The sequence below is a fragment of the Neospora caninum genome, chromosome VIIb (assembly GCF_000208865.1).
Source record: "Neospora caninum Liverpool complete genome, chromosome VIIb".
Lineage (NCBI taxonomy): Eukaryota > Apicomplexa > Conoidasida > Eucoccidiorida > Sarcocystidae > Neospora > Neospora caninum.
Window position 1 is genome coordinate 1,059,803 of NC_018394.1, and position 21,271 is coordinate 1,081,073.

The 21,271-nt window shown below is 54.8% G+C and overlaps 3 protein-coding genes across 3 annotated transcripts; 2 read left to right on the top strand and 1 right to left on the bottom strand.

The window, feature by feature from the left end:
- Positions 1–161: 161 nt before the first annotated feature.
- On the top strand, positions 162–2,928 carry NCLIV_025240 (putative Gbp1p protein; the record flags this gene model as incomplete). Its single annotated transcript, XM_003882719.1, has 6 exons — positions 162–170; positions 717–764; positions 892–1,102; positions 1,358–1,619; positions 2,377–2,577; positions 2,775–2,928. The coding sequence occupies 6 exons, from the start codon at positions 162–164 to the stop codon at positions 2,926–2,928; spliced, it is 885 nt and encodes a 294-aa protein (XP_003882768.1).
- Positions 2,929–10,348: 7,420 nt separating this feature from the next.
- Positions 10,349–15,675, top strand: NCLIV_025250 (conserved hypothetical protein; the record flags this gene model as incomplete). Its single annotated transcript, XM_003882720.1, has 10 exons — positions 10,349–10,664; positions 10,963–11,489; positions 11,974–12,118; positions 12,445–12,543; positions 12,926–13,076; positions 13,587–13,721; positions 13,976–14,079; positions 14,439–14,580; positions 14,954–15,126; positions 15,536–15,675. 10 exons carry the CDS (start codon positions 10,349–10,351, stop codon positions 15,673–15,675), a joined length of 1,932 nt encoding a protein of 643 aa, XP_003882769.1.
- Positions 15,676–17,497: 1,822 nt separating this feature from the next.
- Positions 17,498–20,344, bottom strand: NCLIV_025260 (conserved hypothetical protein; the record flags this gene model as incomplete). Its single annotated transcript, XM_003882721.1, has 1 exon — positions 17,498–20,344. The coding sequence occupies one exon, from the start codon at positions 20,342–20,344 to the stop codon at positions 17,498–17,500; it is 2,847 nt and encodes a 948-aa protein (XP_003882770.1).
- Between the last annotated feature and the right edge of the window lie 927 nt (positions 20,345–21,271).

Sequence of the window (21,271 nt, forward strand, 5' to 3'; positions counted from 1 at the left end):
GACAGAGTTCAGACGGTGAGAAGATGTCGATAGTTTGAGCGAGGCCGAGGAAGAAAAGGCGGTTTATTGTGGTTGCGAAGTTGGGATTTTGGTCTGGAAAAGTGTGAGGTTTGAGGATCGGCGACGTTCGCGAAAGGAGACTTTTCTAATCAGTGGACAGGATGCCAGCGGTACGTTAAGCCCTTCATAGTTTTTGGATCAGTTGTCTGTACACTCCACTTATCGCCTCTTGCCCATATCCCAGAAATGCGGTGATTTCTCTTTCCAGTTTTCTTCACCGGGGTGCATGCGGCAGTAGACATCATTGATGAAACAAGTTGGATGTCACTCGAGTTTCCGTCATTATTCTCATGCAGCAGGCGCTGACGCGTCGTAGCGCTTTTGTATGTCCGGTGCTCGCAACGCCCGCGCGTCCCCGAGAGCCGCAATTACCATCCCTGCCGCCTCTGCTGCTGTTGTTGATGCACGTCGTCCTTAACAATCGATTTTTAGCATTTCTCTCAGGTCACATCCTACTTTCGCCGTTGGCTTAGACATATCACCATAGAGTCTAACAACCGGCTCCGCGCCTCTCGCAGGCCACGGAGGGATGGTAGCATGGGGGAAGATTGCGGCGTTTGTGCCCGTCTGATTGTGTCGTGCGCTGGTGTGTTTCCATTGGGCAGACGACACTGGTACGGGTCTTGTGGTGCCTTTTATTCTGTCCTTGTGTGCAGCAGGACGAGCAGCAGCAGCAACTCCCGCGGGAGGCGGCGGCCACTACGGTGAGCGAATCTTTTTGCTATGCACCCTCAGAAGTGATGTGTGGAGTTTACCGGTGAAGAGACAAGAGCGCCGGGGATTGCTAGCCACGTGTCTGCCTTCGTGTGGGTTGTGTGCGTGCGTGTTCAGGAGCCCTCCTGCAGAGTGTATGTGGGTAACCTGTCGTGGAAAGTTAGGTGGCAGCACCTGAAGGACCACATGAAGCAGGCCGGCGAAGTGTTGCGGGCGGATGTGTTCGAGGACTTCCAAGGCCGCAGCAAGGGTTGCGGTATTGTCGAGTACACAAACGTCGAGGATGCCCAGAAGGCCATCAAGGAGCTCACAGATACGGAGTTGTTTGGTATGTCGCAGGGCCGCGTTTGCCTGTGTGTTTGTGCTACGGCTCGTAGTACGGTTGGTGTGGTCACATAGTGAGAGGCTCGCGGTATTGTTCTGCTGGAGAGACACGTGTAGCTATGTTACGGGACTAGCAGTTATGCCGTACGCGTGTGCTCTCGATTGCTGGAGTAGTTGCTTCGGAGGCGCTGTCTCAATTGTACGTTGGCAGAGCGGATTTGTGGTTAAAGCTGTTTTTCTCTGTGTTGCGTTTTTTTAGATCGGTTGATTTTCGTTCGTGAAGATCGTGAAGACGGACAGAAGTTCAGCGGCGGCCGCGGAGGCGGGTATGGAAGCAGGGGAGGTTACGGGGGTAGAGGGGGTGGCCCGATGTGGGCAAGCGGCTACTATGGCGGAGGGATGTATAGAGGCAGAGGCGGCGGGGGCTACTACGGGGGCTATGGAGGACGATTCAACGGTCCGCCTCCCTACAACATGTACGGCGACATGGGCTACTACGGAGGTCCCAGGGCGTTCCGCGGGTATGATGCCACGACAAGCAGGGGGCGACGCGCGAAACCTCCTAGGGAAATCTGAACCGGGACGTACACGCAGCGGTTTCCAACTCCAGCCGTTAAATTTACAGCCTTTCCGTCAGAAAGGGGTTGGAGGGATACATGCATGCTTTAATCAGCCTTTATTGGGGAATTGTCCCTTCTAGTGGCGTTATTTCGTGCTGGCGGTGGAGAACGCAGAGTGCCGGGGGCTTGGAGGAGGCGGCGGTGCTGTCAGAGGTGGACGTACAACAGAGTTTTGGACGAGACGTGCTGGAACACGCGATATCTGCATGCAGTTCAAGCCGGGGAATGGACATGCTAGACGTCTGCCCACAGTTCAATGCACGATGCCTTGGAAGATGACGAGCGTCTCTTGTTGAAGCGCGGTCATCTTCGGGAGGCGTCGAAAAATGAAGGAAGGCTAGCTGCTCAATGGGATGCCGTGACAGCTTGGGCATGACGCGGACTGCCAATGCATGAGCAGGGCGAAGATTTCGTATCCTCGGCCGCCCATTCCTGATGCCTGCTTCAGCAGTGAAACGGCCAAGCCATTTTAGGCGAGGTAGCGGGTGGAGATGGAAAGCGGGCGCAGTGGCCGAAGGGAGTGACTCGCGTTTTTACACTAGCGTATGTCAGCCACCGCTATTGTAAGGTCGGGGCGCCTTGGTGCGAAGGCAACTGCGGAGCGACGTTTCTGGTATGAAGAGAAGTTGATTGCCTTGTGTTTGCTCTGGCTGTTTAGGCGCGGCGGCATGCGCGGTGGCATGCGTGGCGGTTTCGGCGCTTATGGAGGTGGCTTCCGAGGTGGCCGTGGAGGATACGCTGGTGGCGCGGGTGGCCATGGCGACGGGAGCGGCCGACAAGTTTTCGTCTCCAACTTGCCGTGGAGGACTTCGTGGCAAGATCTGAAGGACTTGTTCCGAGAATGCGGTGACGTCGTCAGGTGAGGGGAGCATTTTTGCCGTGTTTTCCCCTCTGCTTTCCGGGGCTCTTCAGGCAGTGGGGTAACAGGGCGGTCGCTTCAGCTTCTTCGCCACCGTAAAGGTGCTCTTATGCTAGACAGTGGCCTCAGCGTTGCTGGCGGCACAACTGCGCGAGATGAACAATTGACTGTCTGCGTACGCTTTTGTTTGTTCACAGAGCCGACGTGATGACGATGCCCGATGGCCGATCAAAGGGTGTGGGCACTGTGCTTTTCTCCACCCCTGAGGGAGCGCAACGCGCGGTGGAATTGTTTAACGAGTACATGCTGGACGGCCGTCCCATTTCAGTGCGAATTGACCGAGTGGCGTAGATTTTAGCTTTCTGTCATCCTCCCTCCCATTCTTACCTCAGTTATTGTCCAGTGAACAGAAGAATCAGGTGCCGACTAGCTTCTTCTCTCCGCCCTCTCGATCATGTCGAAGCGGGAAAATCTTGTCTTGATTCGACTGTTCACGCTTGCTAGGATGACGTAGATGTTTTCATATACCGTGATAATTATTTGTACGTAAGCACATCCGGAAAGACATTTTCGACTGGTGTTGTTCATATAGTTAGTTCACACAATCGCTAGCCGTTGACATATGTGGTGATAAAAGTTCATTCATTCCCTTGTCGGAAGATGCGGTGAAAAAATCTTTCCTCGTTCCCCGGTTGACGCTCTTTCGTTGCCCCTTCAAGACATCGTGTGTCCTCGGTGTGAATGCCGTTCGAGTATTGTACGGCACATGTATTCCAGGGGAGCATCGAGTTTCGGTGTATTTGGGGCCTAAAGAGGTCAGTGTGACTATCGTGGAAAGGGCATGGCTAGGTGGGGGGTCGTGCAACGATATCACAAGGTATTTGTCAGTGGGGGGATTTGTTACCGTGCTCCTTCCTGCTGTTCAAATGGGCGCCTGGCGTGCGCGCTCCTCTACCTTCTGACCTCTTGTTGTCAGATACATATAGCCGAAAATGACAAACTCGAGGACTTTTTTTCTCATCTTCAGTTCCAAATATTAATCGTCCTGATACACAGTTGCAAGCATGCCACAAAAACGTCGCACGTGGCCGCTGAGTGTACCGACTGGTGTCGGTGCCGGCTATCCGTCGTCCGGAACCGCAGCACGCTGCTCTGTAGGGGCGGTCACGAACATACTTCGCGGGGCTGTCAACCGTCCTGAATACGGAAAAGTGGTCACCGGGAAATGCGTAACAGTTTAGAATAGGCAACCAGATGTGGCTACTTGTGCGTAACCGTTCAGAACAGAATAGGCAACCAGATTTAAGGACTAATTACCCAGCACAGCACACTGCTGCTTTTCCTGACATCCAGTCGCGCTGGTGAAGACGCCTCAGCTCCGACAAGTCGGAAGTTCAACGTTTACATTGTATGGGATAAGGACAGCGCCGGTCGCTTTCCCACACAGCCACGAAAACTACAAACTGTGGGGATTGGTGTGGCAGTGACTGGTATGCTGTCCTGTGCTGACCGTTGATTCAACTTTGAGCTCGCCATCGCAGCTCATGTTGGAAAAGCCGCCTTTCAATGGTGCAAACAGATGTTGTTGTCTACAGACTTCTTTGTGAGGTGCCAGTGCAGCATTTCCGTGAACGTTCATGGCGATGCACTGGAAGAGCACTTAAGTGTTTGGCTACTACGACTCGCGTGGGCGTACACCCTACACCCGTCACGAAAGCGTGCCTGCTGCTTGTCGCCAATGGGGGGTTCCGGTCTTGTTTGTGACTCGACAGAGGCTTCATAAAAGTACAACCGTACATCCAGAATAACCAGCGGCAGCAGCGGCTAAACTAGAGTCGAGTATTACCCATACATACCAGGCGTAAAAAGAGCGCTCATACGTTAACAGGCATGTATGGAGCGGAGCTATTTGATCTTCCCTATCGAATGAGCCGCGGAATTGGCAGAGTGTTTTCCGCGACTGTCTGCAAGTTACAGTAGTGGATTACGTCGGCAGCACGAAATTGATTTGCATCCGATACGACAACCTTTGGCGGAAAAAACAAAGTCATACGCCAAGTGCCGCAACAAGCAACCGAGGGACGGCTGAAAGGCGATGAAGAGTGCCGCGAACACTGTTGTGTGCCTGCTTGAATCCGTCGATTCGGACAGCGCAGTGTCGACAGGTTTTAATGCATGAGGATTTTATCAGGAAAAAACTTATCAATACAAAATTGTCTTGCAGATCTCCCTCATGTCACACGACTCTCCTGACAACATTTGAACGGCAAGTGAATCCACGGTTCAACAGGCAAGTCGTCGATCTTCTTGACAAGCGTCACCACGAACAGCACAGACGTCTGATGAGCGTCTCCCCGATTCCACGCTACCAGCAACGCTGGCTGAACTTAGCCAGGTATCCGGGAACTTGAGATGAGCTTTAGCAGTCTAAAGACAAACTCACTTCTTACTCGACTGGACGCATCTGGTGGGAAGGCTGAAACTTCGCTTCGACAATTCTCCTGCCTAGGATGCGTATCTTGAAAGGAAAAATATAAACATGCTCCAAGTGCATTCGTCATCAGGGAAGAGAAGCTGTACCAAAACGAAAAAAGGGAAAACAAGCACGGCCCCTCACAGGAATCACCCGCACACGAACCTCCGCTGTCTTGAGAGCCCTTTGGCTGCCCCGACTGCGAGACTCTTTGGGTCGCAACTCCAGCAGGCGTCTTCCCACCTGACGTTCAGCACCCCATGCAATGACGTGCGCCCCAATACACCCCAACGAATAAATGCGAATTGTTATGGGAAAACCGGCAGCATGAACACTCGAGAGTCCACAAGCAATATGTTCGGGACACTCCAACAGGCTCACAACAGATATTGGGCCAATCTACTGTAAAAATGATGCACCCTCGAACACGTACCCGACTCCCTCTCGGAACATACGTGCGAAGCCCGCGCTGTCGCTCGTTTGTACTTACATATTTCGCAGATCTCCCATAATATAACCACTGAAACAGGCCGCGCACATCGTGACGGAGCAGAATTCAACCCTGGCGAGGAGCTTGATTGCTGCCCCTGCTCTATTTACGTTGGAAGTGATCGGAAAACCCTGTTTGCTTTCCAGTGAGACAGGCAACCATCATGGAATATGTTCTTGACGCCACACATCACCTAGAACACTCCACATTCGTTTCCTGGAGTAAAATGCGCGTCACGATGTAGAGTGGACAGAGCAGGAACACGGTCGTGTCCCTCCTTGTGGGTGCGTTCGCAACAGCACACGTCGTAAAAACCCGGTCCACTTCTTGCCGACGACGTTCTGCTCTTCCTCAAGGCCGTCTTCATAAAAAAAAGAGCGAAACTTCCGAGCGAGCACTCCGTGTGCTCAAACTCGAAGCACTCCACACACAACCACGAAACCTTCCGCAAGCGCCAGCGCCACATTTTGGGACGTGAAACCACTGCGGAATGACACAGATTCCACCCAAGAAATCCAGTCCTGCGCTACCGACATGAAGAGACATCCAGGCCTTTCACAATGCCAGCGCCTGCGCTACGAGTAAACGGTACAGTGGACGCCCCTCTGGGAAAACGCAAGCACCGCCCCGGCCTCATCTAGCACGTCCTGCCAGTCGTTTTTCCTTGGCGACTTTGGGAAAAGAAGTCCTCGCGGTTACACTGTTCTACCTTTGTCATATCAGAAAAAAGCAGCGCTCAGCGTACTGTCGTCTATTTCACATTCGCGTGAACACGTCCCCTCCGAAACCCCAAACACATGTTCCTCACTGCTTGGTGTTCACCTTATATCTTCGCGCAGTGAAGTCGATGATGCCCGGCTTTGCGGTGAAGGTATGGGGTTTGTATACTCGGTAAGAACGACAGGAGACCAGAAAACAGCTCGAGACTATACCACCCTTTCTCGGTGGGCCTGCTCTGCCGCCACACCACAATCTTTGCGATCTGGTTCTTCAGGATGCACGGAATCGGCACAAACTTCTGGCCCACACTTCTCTAGTACACCCGCGCATTTATCTAAGCGCCCTAACGTAAGAACAATCGCAGAACCACCGCCTGGACTGGTACTCCCACCCCTTGGTCCAAAAGCAGTCCTCCCTGAGCTTCCACCCTCCGGCTCGCGCCACATCATCTATCACTTTGTAGCTGGCGAAGTACGCGAACTTCTCTGGTGCCTTCACCTTTTGTAAGAAGACGCATCTCTGGCACAGCCAGCACAAGCTCCTTCTATTAGACCCCGTCGTATGCCACCCGCTCACAAGGCCCTCGGGCAGACACTGGGAAACCAACCCGGAAGCCTTTTGCTCCCGCATTCCGGTGGTGTCCTCTGCAACCTAGGCGCCTCCTGTGGAGCATGACATACGGAATTTCCACCGTCGCACCATCGCTTGTAGCACGTCCCCCGCCCATACCGTCGCTGTGCACTTTCACATGCACTGGACGACGAGCTAGAAAATTTCAATCGGCACCCCTATCCCTTGACGTCCGTGTCCACCGACGTGCACGCAAGACAGAACCCGCTACTATCCCGCCCCTGTGTATCCAGAAATGCCGATGCACGCTCTCCGCTGTTGTTGCGTGAGAGGAAGGTGGATGAGAACCGTCGGCTCGGCTTTCCTTTCGTGTCCACTCGTGTGCATGAACACCGAGGAGGCGTGACAATATTGTGTCCCGAGTACATACGCCTGCTTTCTCGGGGCGGCGGAAGCTGTGCGACGCTTTCAGACAGAGAATGGCGGGAGTACGAAGCAGGCTTCCGGCCAAAAATATCTGCTAATCTCTCGCTCGACCCCGAACCCATACAGTGCACCGACCCGCTGACGCGTGAAGACACGGCAGACGGATCCACAGGGTCAGAGACCCGCGACTGCGACTCTTCATCGTCGGGAAAAATAAGAGGTACGCGTACAAGAATCGGAAGCGTTCCCGCGTTGAGGGAGCAACACACCGATGAGTATGTCACATCCAGCAACCGCTCGAGACACCGGAGGTTGTCGAGCGGCGATGTTGCTGCCGTTCCTCCCATGTCACACTTGGGAAAGAACAGCTGGTCCGTACCAACGCCCGTGCCTGTAGCCATCTTGTTCTCTTGCCTCTCTTCAGAAAAGATGAAATGACCGGAGCAAGCACGATCTCCAACACCACAAGAACCTGGTGCTCAGGCGACGAGGAAAAACCTCGCGAGTTGAAAGCCAAGTGAAGAGGCGGAGAAAGAAAAGAACGCACGCGAGGATGTTCAGACGGGAACGCAGATCCCCAATCTCTTTGCACGAAACGTGCAAATCTCCCGCTCCTAGCAGAGTTCATACATTTCTGCGCACTGCCTGGAGGACTAGAAGAATGGCAAGAGAGAGTCGCCAATAAATAAACGACCAGAGAATGTGCAAACCTCACAGATAAATCTGCGCGACTGAAGTCGACAGCGAGCCAATACAGGCTGAATTACCCCGCGACAAAACCGGTCTGTGGACAAAACCACTGCCGTTTCTGAGCACGAACGCTCGATTGTGGCCTCATCCAGACTAGCACCGGTTTGTCTCCCGAAGAAGCAAGGGTAAACGAGATTCCGGATTTCGATTCCACTTAATAGACCACGCAGCTCTTGGACAGAACTCCGGGGAAGTCGTCGTCTCCCTTTGTACGGTAGGGAGTAGCGGAAAAGGCCTTCAAGGAAGCACAAATCTGATCGTCTGCTCGTCAGCGCAGGTAAGAGATGAAAACCAAAGAAAAGGCGGAGCACCTGGCGTACCGTCATTCAGGTCAATGAGTGCCACTGCCCTGTCGCCTGCTTGGCCACGTCGTCCACTGCTTTCCAAATGGCTGACAGGCGTCCGCCGTCCGGGAAGCAAGCAGCCAAACCGTACATTCTCTCCGGCGAACCAAAAATAAATTGTTTCTGACGCCTCGCCCCGCAGTCCCACGTCTCCCAATCCACGTGGCGCCTCTGGCTGCCCTCAAAAAAGACGACCGATTAACGTGCATACGGGCGAGTCCAAAGGCTCGATGCCGGCTACCGGGAAGGAAACGGACACTCGAGACTTTTTCACGACAGAGAAACACGCATGTTTACCGACTGGCACACAAAGTAAGAGCCCACTTGACGAATAAACCGAACCAACGGAAGCATTCTGCGTCTGACAAAGTGGCGGCACAGCCGGATCGACCGAACGCCAGGTTTCTTCTGTGAAAACGTAGAAGCGTCATTATTCACTTTCAACTGTACAGACACCTGGAACCAGGATGCCGTTCTAGACCACCCTCCTCGGAACTCCACTTCACTGCGAAAATGAAGGCGACACTTCCTGTTTCGCACCTCAGATGCAACTGAAATTGCATCCGGAAACAGTATCAAGGATACTGCGCCGGAACGTGGCAGCACTTTAGACAAGGCAAGCGCTTCCCAGGATCTGCTCTTGCTTTTCGTCCCGGTCATGCGATCGCCAGCACAGCGAAAATATCGGAAAAATCCGACAGACAAGCGTCGGATATAAACCGCCCGATCGAAAAAAAGAGCGCCAGTCCGCTCGCGCCTATCGAACACTACGGCTCAAAGAAGGCAACTGGCTTTCCGGAGCGCATCCGAAACCAGTTTGCTCCGCCTTTTCTTCCACTACTGCCGACTACACGTAGCGCTCCGCGCAGCAGAAGCTGGCACAGAGCGACTTGGACCCCACCATGGGTGCACACGGGTCTGTCTGAAGACAATGGCGCTCAGGTGTGATACCGCCGCAGCGTCTGCGCCGGGAAAGTGCTGTTGACGGTGGTTCTCTCTGGCCACTACGTTATGCAAGCCTGCTGTTCCCTACTTGGCGTAGCTGAGTTCGATTATAGGACGTTGTGAGACAGCGTATAAAGCGAACGTGCAAACCTGCTCTGAGCCCTTTCCTCAAACTTTTCGTTCGCATGGCGTTTGCGAACCTCAAAAGAGGGTCACCAATCGCGCTAGATCTTACATCGATCCAACTATGCTTTTTCACCAACAGGGGCACCACTGCAACTACAGATTTATTTCTGACTAGTGGCGAAATTGAGAAGTGGGCCTGTCGAATGGACGGTTCGAACTGTTGCTATTTTCGCGTGCGTGTCTCGCATGCTGGGCACGCTCTTCATCCGCTATTCCGCTGCATCAGCGGCGCTGCAGTGGTGTGCTCTTTATCGAGCAGTTCCACGCTATTTTCCAGACCATATGTATAGTCGTGTGAGTCGTGGTACGTTGAGGAAAGCAGGGATACAGGAGAAAGCGGCAGGACGTTATGTGTTACTCCTGCGCTTCGGGTTCGGCTTCCCGGTCTATGATGAAAGACCAGACAGACGGTCCAGAGACACGTACCGGCTCTATTTCGTCGTTTGGTGGCTGCTCAGCGGTTTCCACCTTTCTTTGGTTGCGAGAGGGCTTGTAATCGCTTTCTCTTCAAGCGTTTTAGGACCTTAGCTGCGGTGTGTCCGTTTCCGTTATCCGTACACACCGGCATTCTTGTGTCCAGCACGCGTTCCCACCTGCGCTCGCGAGATTGTGTTTTGTGCTTTCCTTGCATCACATCATCCGTTGAAATTCGTACCCCATTCGTTCCACGCCACGCCGTTTCCTGCCTGCCATCGGCCCTCTGCATTACCTCGTCGTGCCTTTCCCGGCCGAAGCCTCTCCACCCTTTCCGGCTGTCCCATCCACGACACCTGCCGTGGCGTTCCCTCGCTCCCCGTTTTCTTACCCACCTCTCTGCCCCGTTTCGGTCCCCCATGACAACGTTTTCTGTCCTACCAGCCCTTCCATATGCGTCCCCATTCCGGCTACGCGCCGGCAGGCAGCCCTGCCGGAAGCTTGCCGACTAGCGGTTTCTTTGCGGGTCCCTTGGGGTCGGGAGGTCTCGGCTCGGGAAACCTCCCCATGGCGTTGAGTCACCCAAGCGGAGCGTTGGGCGGCGCTCCAAACAGCTCTCGAGGGTTGCCTCCGCGGACAAATGCCAGACGCAGCAGCTGTAGCACCGCCTGCGCGGTTCTCGGCTTGGGCAGGGTCACAGGTGTGTATCTGTTCTCCTGCCTCGCCTGCATCGGCGTGGCCATCGCCTTCAATACAGCCGGACCCTCAGGTACGTTAGACTAGGGGAGAGAGAAGGTGCTAGACCACCAGCAACCACAGCGATGGAATCTGGAACTGATTTTTGGTTTTGGAGGGTGTAGGAGGGACACGAGGCGGTTGTCCCCGCACAAAGCTAGCCGGGGAGCACGCGCACAACACAGCAGAACTGTTTGTGGCTTCGTTTTTCTTTTGTAGCCGGCACAGTCACCTAAAACATGTCTTAAAAAGCAGCCCGACAGGTTTTGCTCTGTTACGCGGCAGTCCCTGCACGCGATTTCCCGCTGTTGTTCTGCGCTATTCTCACTCAGCGTACGAGTACTACGTCAGTTGCCACGGAAAAGCAACGGTATCACATGGATTCTTTTTGATTCTCGTTGGGGCTCAACTGTTTTTCATCGTTTTAAAATGGTCGAAGCCCCAGCGGTCTTCGTCTTGGCGCTGGATGGGGGCTGCGCCGGGAACTTCGCGTTCCCCTGACCCCTCCGGTTTGTCCCTGGCTCCTGCTGTTCCCCGTGAGACTCGGAAGGTCTGGCCCTCTTCTGGAAGGAAAAATCGCTTGGGAGAGGAGGGGGAGATTCACAAGGGAGTTGACCCTTCAGCTGTGGTGGTCTCCGCCGTGCGAGGCTCACGCGTACGTACACCTGGCGCATGCGCACTGCCTCCAGCAACTGAAGACACCGGTGACCCGTCTGGTCCTGCACTCGGGCTGAATGGAAGTTTCCACCTCGCAGACGTGCGCCACGGAGACGACCTCTGTCGAACTGCTCCGAATGGACCGAGAGGAGTTTCCGGAAAGGGGCAAGAAGCAGGGGATCTCGTTGCCTCGATCAGCATGGTGAGCGGTGGGTCCGCAGGTCTCTTCATGTGCCCACAGCTGTCTTGACCTAAACGTGTGCAGAGAAGGCCTACCGTGAAATACGGTTGACGCGGAGAGGAGTCCCTGTGCATCCTTGTTTTTGTCGCGTTACCTTAACCGTTATGCCGCCTCGTGCCGACGGTCTTCATCTCCTATTTCCTAGTGCCACGAGGTTCTGTTTTAGTTACTCAAAGTATCTGTTCAGAATTCGGCCCATCCTACGCCCAACGGCAGCATAACACTGCTGGGGCAACACGTGCGAGGCGATGTGCACCACGCACGTTAATGACCAGGAAAGAAGCCGTTCTCGAGTCGTCTTTGGGTGCTCCGAGAAAAGCATTCGCATGTCGCAATGTGACTTTCCGGGCATTCAGACGCTGCAAACCTCCGCGCAGCCTTTTGTATGGGAAGGGTGCCTCGCAACACAGAGTTTGCGCCGGAGGACGCATGCGTTTTTCCGCAGGCCGCCGTGGTGAACGGCCCAGGAGCGGCCAAACGCACGGGAGTGAGCTCTGCAGAAGTCGCCTCAGGATTGTTCATGGAAGAGGTGTCCGACGAAGATCTTTGCGACGACGATGGTCCACAGGGATATGCTGCAGGACGTGGCGGTAAGGCAGCGATTTCTCCCTGCGCCCTCGATTGCGAAGACATTCCAGGCGGACTCCCACGAACCGACAAGTTCGCGTCTGTGGACGTTGTACGAGCGGCGCAGACCTACGCAGACATACCCGTGTAACTCTGACGTGTGCACGTCTTCAGGGCGGCAATCCCGAGCCTGCATTCGATTTTCCAAGCTCTTGCGTTGCATTGGCGTGTGCTTTCCTCTTGCGAGACGCGTTGCTTCCCGACAGAGCAAGACCGTTCCAAGCGTTGCCCTTTTCTAGGTCTACGTCTCTCTCCCGTGCTTGCTTCGCATGCTTCTTCGATTCTTCAGATTTGGAAAGCGGAAGGAACGGCCAGGTCTTTTATCCCGGTGGCCCGGGGGCGAGTGTTCTGGTCCCCTCGTGGCGGCCAACAGGCATCTGCTGGAACTGTAGGCGGCTGAGTTTGCGGAAGAGAAACTTGAGGTGAAAACAGAGAAACGCCGTCTTAGACAAAAAGCGCTGGATGTCAAGCGCAGAGGACCCACGCCGGGGTGCCGGGATGACTCGTCCACTTTTTAGAGAGAAAGGATAAGGCAGGCCGGTGCATGTTTGTCCTCGTGGAAGAATTCCGGCCCTGCCTCATCTTGCCTGCGCTCCGGCCATTCGAGGTTGCGTCTCCTGATTGGTCGGTAACTGGAGGATCGGCGTCTCGCGTTTTTTCGCGGAATTCTTGTCCACTTTTTTTGCGTTGGCGGCTTTTCGTCTTCTCGCACGTGTGTGTCATCCTTTCCCGGCCTGTCCTCGTCCTGTTTGCGGCGTGCTTTTTCCCAGCGACGTGGGTGACCATGGAGTACCTCATTTATGGCCTCGGCTTCTACTCCGCCGTTCTGGGCTGGCGAGTCTACGGAGGCGCCACCACGAGCAACTTCATCACGCTGCGGACCTGCGAGCACATGAACGTCCTCTCCTTCGGTGCCGATTTGTAAGCGACGCACAGCGAACCATGAAGGCCGTGCACGTCGCCAGAAGTCGCTGAGGAATCTCCACGTTTTTTACATGTGAAGACCTCCATTTGTACCGTGTTTTCGATCTATAAAAAGCGTATGTACATCATTGTATCTACGTGCATGCTACCTGTATACACACACACGTGGAGATACACATTTGCTCGCGCGTACGTACGCTCTCCCGTCGTGTGGCTTGGCGTGATGTTTAAAGTGCGCAGTGCGCTCGCTGATGGAAGAAACGGCCAGCGTTTTCCCTGAAGGCGGTCGGTGACTGGCGAGTGTTTTTTAGAATTCCCGTTGAAGAAGTCTTGTGGGGGAGGTTCCCGCATAGACTGCCTTGGATACGCGGAACGCTCCCCGGCTTCTGTGCTGCCGTTAACTTGGCGCCTCCCGCGGGGGCTGCGCTCCTGGTCACCCGCGTCAGCTCGGGCGGTTCGAAGGAAAGTTCGTCTTTTTCCTCCTTTTTCTTCTGCCTTCTGTTTCAGACCTCTCGTTGACAGCATCGTCTCGGACTTCGCTTTCCTCGAAACGTACCTGGCGCTCGCGACCACCATGCTCATCGTTCGAAAGTACCGCGATCCGTACTGGCTGAGCTCGTACTGCGGACTTGGCCTCTTGAGGTGAGGGAAGGCCCTTCGCGTTTGCCTTTTCCTCGTTTGCTTCTCGCGTCCTAGCGACTCTGAAGGATGTGCTGCGTTGCTCTGCTCTCGTTTCTGCATCTCAAGGGGGGACCGATGCTCCCATGCATCTCTCGAAACGTTCCAACGTCTTTGGTCCGGCCCGAGGCGGCGAACGGGCTGAGAAAAGAAGGAGCAAGAGCTTTTCGCCTCCTCACGCAGCTGTTCTCGTCTTCCGGCTTTGTTCTTCGCCGCAGGAAATGCTCCAAAGCGCTCAAGACCGTCTTTATTTTCCAGGCGCTTCTTCAGGTGGCAATTCTCGCCACGGCCGCCGGGAAAATCGCCCTTTGCTGGATGACAGGTACGGGCTTCTTTTGCATGCGGACGGGGATCGCACGCAGAGCAGAGGAGGCTGCAGGGCCCTTTTGTATTTCGACATTCCACTGCTGTTCCGAGACAAGATCCGCACATCCTGTGCGCCGTGTGGCTTATCGTGGAAACGTTTCTACTTTTTTTTAACTTTTTGAGCGAGCAGTTGCTTCGCGAACGGGTGGCTCCTACGGATGTTCATCTGACGCATTTTTCTCGCAGAGCTGCAAACCCCGGGTCGTTCTCTGCTGTTGTCTCTCGGGGGCGATTCGTGTTTGTGTCTTTCCCCCCTGCTTTCCGTCCGTCTGGCCGTGTTTCGATTCGATTCTTCGGCCTCCGCTCTCTTCGCAGGCTATGGCACGCCGATGCAGATCCTCTCGGCGTTCATGCTCGTGAGCGTCGTCATGTGGGCTGTCACCGTCCTGGGCCACGTCCTTCAGACCGAGCGGATGAATCCGCCTCTCGTCCCCACGCTCGAGTACCACTGGCTGTGGTAAGCAACCGCGCGGAAGCCCAAAGTGGAGAGAGAGAGAAGAAAAGAGAGAGGAAGAAGAGAGAGAGAAGAAAAGAGAGAGGAAGAACAGAGAGAGACAAGAGGGCGGGGGAGAAGAGAGAGGAAGGAACGAGAGAGAAAGGAAAGAGAGAGGGAGAAAAAAGAGAGGGAAGACGAAGGTGGGAGGTGAAAAGAAGCGTGGGAAGAGAAGGTCATAGGACTGAAGGGAGAAAACAGGGGAGGGCGGAACAAGGTTTTAAAGGGTCGCGGGAGATGAAGCAGAGCGCGCGTCGTGTCTAGCTTTTTGCTGGCGTCTTGATGCTTCTCGACATTTCGAAACTTTCGGAACTTTTCCATCCTCGTTTTCCCTCAGGGCCATGATTTGCATGGCCATCATCTGGTTTTGCGGCTTCCTCTTCTACCTCTCCGTGTACGGCGTACGCTGCTGGCCCTTCCTCGCCCTTCACGCTGCGGGCTGGATTGCCTACGTCCTGGTAACTGCGTGGAACTTCAACGCAATCTTCCCCAACTGGATTTCTGGCGCAGGTGAGATGGAATCTCGGAAAGTCAAGGGCACACCTCTGGTTTCCCGTCGTCGCCCTGGCGCACTGGAAGAACCACCTGGAATACTCTTTCGCCTCGAGAGAGGGGTCTGTCGACGCAAAGACACACAGATGTGCGTCTCATCCGGTTCCTGCGTATCGTAGGGAACGAGTGAAAGTAGACGCTCTCTGCATATATACACGTGGTCCCGTTGTCTATCTGTGGAAGAGGTAGATTAAGGGGAAGTTAGAAAATGCGTTTGTAGGGCAGAACTTTCTGTTGTTAGTGCGCGTTTCGTCGATACGTTTCTGTGGTCGGACAAAAGAAGAGAGGGTTTGCGTTCGTTGGCAGATTCTCGCCGGCGGCAGGCTCCTCGTGAACGCGTCTCTTTTCCCTCTTTCCCGTTTTTCAGAAGAAACAGATGCATCCTTCGATACCGCAGAGCACCGACGTGTCTTGAGAGCGCGACACCGAGGAGAGAGGAGCGTGCGAGCCTTTGGGGAAGAGCTAGGAACCGGGACGTCTCCGTTCATGCGATCGAGCTATCAGTGAAGCAGCTGGCGGCAAAGAAGGGGAGAGAAGAGCTGTTTCTGTTCATTGAGGACCCGGAGGCGATTGTCTATTTGTATGTTTTTTGTATAAATGTATGTGTTTCGTTTCTGTTTGCGGCGAGGAGGCCAGGGAAAAGAGGAACGGGGTGTGTGTCGTTCTTGGATGTAGAGAAGAAAAAGGTAGCCGCTCCGCAAGCTTTTGGCCCTTAGAAGGGAGATGAACAGACCTGAGCTTTGGGAGCAACCGTGCATTAGAAAATGTAAGGAGAGAAGACGTGGAGCGTGACATGTGGAGACAGAAGCGGGGAGCGAGTGCCTGACGCCTTCGTCGCATGCAGGGCGACTTGCACCGCATGGCTTGATTCGCGTTTCACCACTCTGTGGCTTTGAAATGCAGTGAGAGTGGGTTTGTTTGCTTGGTTTAAAACCAGTTTTTTTTGGTTCTCGGGTTCGTCTGCCTCGTCTCCGAGATTGAGAGTCGAGGAGGAAACTGCGGGGGGAGAAAGGGAGAGCGCTTGGGCCTTACACACAAGGCTCCGCAGTTATCTGCACTTTTTCTTGTTGCGGTTTAGGTTCGCGACACGTGGCCGTGGTCACAGGTGCTACCTCCCCATTTTCACCCGCGTGTGTACGGTCCTACCGGAAACATGTGAAACACTACAAACTTTCCAGGGACGCAGTGTCGAGGAAGTTGATATCTGCCACAGGGTTTTCTGCTAACGCCATCTTAGAGGAAATGACGCCCCATGTGGGGTTCCTTCGTCCGATTCACGCCATATGGTGAACCAACGAAATAATGTAAGATTTCTGCTGCGAGGCGCAACCAGAGTGCCTCTGGATTCATTGTTTGCTACCATGGACACCGATAAGACTTGCTTGAGCCGGTGCACCGCCGCTGGCCGTTTTCGTGAATACCCAGGAAAAGAAGCGAGCGAAAGAAGTGGAAAAAGCAAAAATGATCACAGAGATATGTCGCGGCCAAGTTTTCCGGTGTTACTGCCGCAAGGCAAGGAGGGAAGTTAGCACCAGCGACTCAAGGTGTCTTTGAGTTGATGATTTTCTACGCGTATGTGCGGCGACCCTGCCACTACGTAGAGAGAGGAGCAACGTTTTTTCTGAAACTATCCCAGTCATTCCCGTCCAAGGCTGGTTTTTTCGCTACCTCAACCTTCGTCTCTGGCCCGTCGGTTTGTTCGGGCACATTTGGACTGCCCCGCTCGGGAAAGAACCCGCGCGACGTAGAGATTGCGTGAGCGGCTACGCCGGCGAGATTTATCTCTACGACTTCATCTGGGCTGTTCTGGACTCTAAAAGGAAACTGCACCTAGCCGAGACATTTGCCGACAAGAATATCCCCACCTATAGACATGTCTAGGTCGGCAAGAATATTCACCGTTTTTCTCTCTTTCACTTTCTTCAGATATTGCAGGCAGGAAGACCGACACATGCGAATGGCGCTTCCTGTTTACGCGCGCCGTACACAGGCATCAGTGGACGCATGCCGAGGTGTTCTGCATTTACAGCACCGCTGCTTACGTGTACAGGCCTCTACATACACACTGGAGAGAAGACATGTATGCAGCAGTGTTTCCCACAGGCTGCCGATTCACTTCAGAAGCCGAAACACGGTGTGGTCATTCTCGGAGAAACGAAATCCTGGAAGGCATCGTAGAGGTATCCTTCTGCGCCGTTCTGGATGCGAATGGCCGGGAAAGTCTACTGTGTTTGGAAGCCGTTCCTGTCTGCATTACAAATCCAAGTCCTTTTCCATTGTCCGCCGTACCGTCTCTCGACTTTCCACGTTCGTTTCTCCCGTACTTTGCCTAGGTTGCCATATCGTCCTGCACGACACTTCTGCATCGTCTGGTTAGAAGCAATCTTGCTTGGGCATCGGAAGCCGCTCGGAGTAAGCAGATGAGCGCATTCTTTTCGGCTTTGGCCCTGGCCCCTCCGCCAGTCGTTCCTCTTTTTTCCCCCGCACCGTGACAGAGTTTTCCCTCTTTGAAACAGTGCTCCCCCAGTCTGTTTCGTGCAGGAGTGGTTTCTGTGTCGCCATATGTGCTCCCTTCCCGGTGTCTACGCGCCGCGCGGAAGTTTCGGCTTTCCCCCTGCGTCACGCCATCCTTTCCCCTGCTTGTGCGACTCTCTGCCGATCGGAACGGAGAAGCGCTGGGTTCTTGGCTAGGTCGATTTGTTCGTTGCACCATTTTCTCCGCTCCGGAGGCGGGGAACGGCTCAGTTCCTGGACTTGTTCCGGTTGTGGGTGTGCGTTTCCGTAGGTCGCGGTGCACCTTGACGAGAAGCAGCTGGATGCGCTGAAGTGTGTGGTTCGTCGGATGGTGAAACGGGAACAGATGCGTCCAGACGGCGTGAGCCAGTGGACGAGGCAGTTGGAGGTAAACGTCGAAGATACAGTCAAAAAACCGATCTTCGAATTTCGCCAGCAACTCACGATGTCCCGGCGTGCGCTGCTGAAATGCAGCTAGGGCTGCTGACACCGCCGACGCCACAGAAGACGACTGCGCCGGTGGATCAATAAAGTGACGAAAGTGAGCGTATTTACATTCGTACGAGGGCGCAGCAGCGTGACACCGAGCAGCCCCAGCAGCTCCGCGAACGGTGTTTTTATCGTGTTCCAGCTCTAACCTTAACAGTTGCCTTTTGGCATCTGCCCACGCGCTGGCTCCTGTGCGAATGGAATCCTCGATGCTTTCTCGCGTCGGCTCCTCTGCCTCCTGAAGGCTGTGTCGCTCGAGTCTACAGGCCTCCGCAGGTGGACAGCGGGAAAGATCCCAGACTTTTGTGGGCTCCACCGGCAAGGCTTCCTGAGACTTTTCTCGCTTTTCCGAAGCAACATGCTCTTCACTGGCGTGAAGGAGATGCTGACTACGAGCTAACGCGAAGGGGGGGGCAACTGCTGCCAGATCGGTGTCTCGGCATGCGAAGAGGCGCTCCAAAATAGTCCAGCGCTGCGCCTGTGTGAGGAAAGGAGGGAAACCGACGACCCCTGGAGGAATGTGCGGCACCTGAAGAACGCGAGCAGGTGCCCCTTCCGCTACCTCGCTAACAAGGTGAACGAACTGCCTGCTCGAGAAAAGCTCAGATTGCTCAAGAAGCGCCGAACACGAGGTGTATGTGCTGCCGCTAGTTACATGTACGCTTGACGAACGGTATCCCGTGGTGTCGTCCCCCGGGGAAAGGACCCGTGTGCTTGACGAGCGCGTCTTGGTGCTCGAATTCACAGTTCTGCACGACGAAGGCGACTGATGCATGGCACGGGGAAAATTCCCTGTCTCCGTCTCCTGGCTCTGCGGATCCCTTCTTGTTGCATGCTGGTCGGCAGGCTCATGCGCTGTCCTATGGCTCCGTGCATCTTTTTGCCTCTTTTCTGCCATGACAGGCCGTTGACCTTCATTCCATTCGGACGGGTCCCGACCACTCGCCCCACTCCTCGAGATTTCCTGTTCCACAGCCTCGAAATTTGCCACCGCGGACTTGAGGGGATTCCTGGAAGCGGTGCTGACTGCGCGAGTGACACTTTGCGGTGTATGTACACTTGGTGCCGACCTCTGGGCAGAGGAGGGTGCCTCCACGAGCGGCCAGAACACACCACAAGCCGAACACCACTGCCCGCTCGAGTAAGGTTGTCGGCCTTCACGCGGAGCCAGGTTTGGGGAGAAATCGGCGGAGCAGACAGTGACAGAAGTCTCCGGTCTTCGCGTTACCGAGGACGAGTAAATAGGATGGGACGACACCGTAGAGCTGCTTGTGATATCTGGGGTTCTGGCCTCTCTTCCGCCACATATTTCCCTCGAAACCGAACGGTTTTCATTCAGAATTCCGCCCCTTTCTGGATATTTTTGTGAGGATTTCTCGTCATCTTTGCGCTTCTTTAGTTGCTCCACCTCTCGAGAACCGTCTCGCGAACTGCTGACGCTTGCGTCTGTTTCGCTTTCTTCTGGTCTTCTGTCCCTGGCTCTTCGGTCTCCGCTTCCTCTATCTACCGAATGTTTTCTTCCCTCACTGCCTCTTCTGCTTCCCGTTTCTCTTGCTGCCTCTGCTATCTCCTCCCATTCGGGAGTGACGCGAGGAGAGCGACAGATTTTGGCACGCGGGCTTCTTCGACTTCCCGCCTCGTCCCCAGCCCTCCGCGATGCGTCGCCCAGCAGCGACCAATTTTCGCCAGCTGCCGATGCGATTTGCTGTCGTCTTCTGTCTTTTATCTCCCCTTCTTTTCGTGTGTCCGGTGTTTCGAAAGCGCGAGCGGAGCGTTGCCTTCGGCGAGGAGAGGAGAGGCCGGATGCTTGGGGAATTGCTTTTCGCTTTTCTTCCGTATGCTTCAAGCAGGCCTCGCAAACAAACGAAGGCAAGGTCCCGCAACACGGAAGAAAGGGAAAGGGCGGGGAGCGCAAAAGTCGGTGGAAAGCGACCCCCGAGGAACGTCGCGAAGACGACACCCGCGAACGACGCGAGCGTCTTTCGCCGTCTGACAAGGAAAGGGAACGAGGACGTGACGAAGAATCAAACTTTCCCCTATTCCGCTGAGGCTGAGGTCTACAGAGTGGAGGCTGGAGACGCCGTGTTTCCTCACCTTCGCGTTCCCGAGGTCCCTCACTCCCTGTCTCAGCTGTATGTACACCCGAACCTGCCACCGAACTTCTTTGTCCCATTTGTCTTTCGTCTTCTGCCCCGCGCCGCCCTTCGAGGCTCCCTAAAAGATGTCGTGTTGAAGAGTGAGACAGGTCGACAACACTGTCTCTTTGATGTCCCCTTTGGTCGCCACACGCCTGCTGGTCCAGGTGCCCTCTCCCGGCACCGCGGGACGCTACTTCTGGCTGTCCGAGTTCGGAATCGAAGGGGGGATTTCCCCTTGTCCTGAATCTGTCGATGCCGAAAACGCTAGAGAGAGATGTGGATTTTGAGCGCGGAGGCTTCGGCGGAGCGGCAGGGAGAGCCAGCCGTCCCAGAAGCAGGTCTTGGAACTGAAGCAGATGAAGCAGGCGGAGGAGCGCCCACGGGGTGAAGGCTGTCTGTACAGCGACGTCTATCCAAAATGCGCGCACAGAGAGAGGCAGGCGACCCTCAGCGGTAGCCGGCGACGATGTCGGCGAGACGCCGCGAACAGGCCCGAGAGGAGAACGAGAAGGGAGGCAAGCGCCGGAAACGGCGGACGAACATAACGCAGTTTGAGCGTCTGTGCAGGAGCCGCCAGCCGCACGCAGAAGCGCCGTGTGACTCACATGATTGGCCACAGCGTGGAACAGAGGTTCTGCACCAGAAGCAAGAACGGAAGACACCACAAAAAGAGAAGACAACGGTTCTTCCAGTCAACAGTGGAAAAAGGAAGCCCATTCTCCGTTTGATGCTTCTCAATGTCTGGGAAGAAACAGCAAGGAGAAAACAGACAAACCACTTCACTTTCTGTTCTGAGGCGCGCCGTGGAGAGGGCCCTCTTGAAGCCAGCTAGGAGGCTTTGCCGGCGCGGAACACGTTTCGATTTGCCAGAGGCGCGTTGCGCCGAGAACAGGGAGAGCAAATCTTTTTCCGCGGGAAAAGACATCGTCAGCGACCTGACCGCCTCTGCGGAAGAGAGGGAA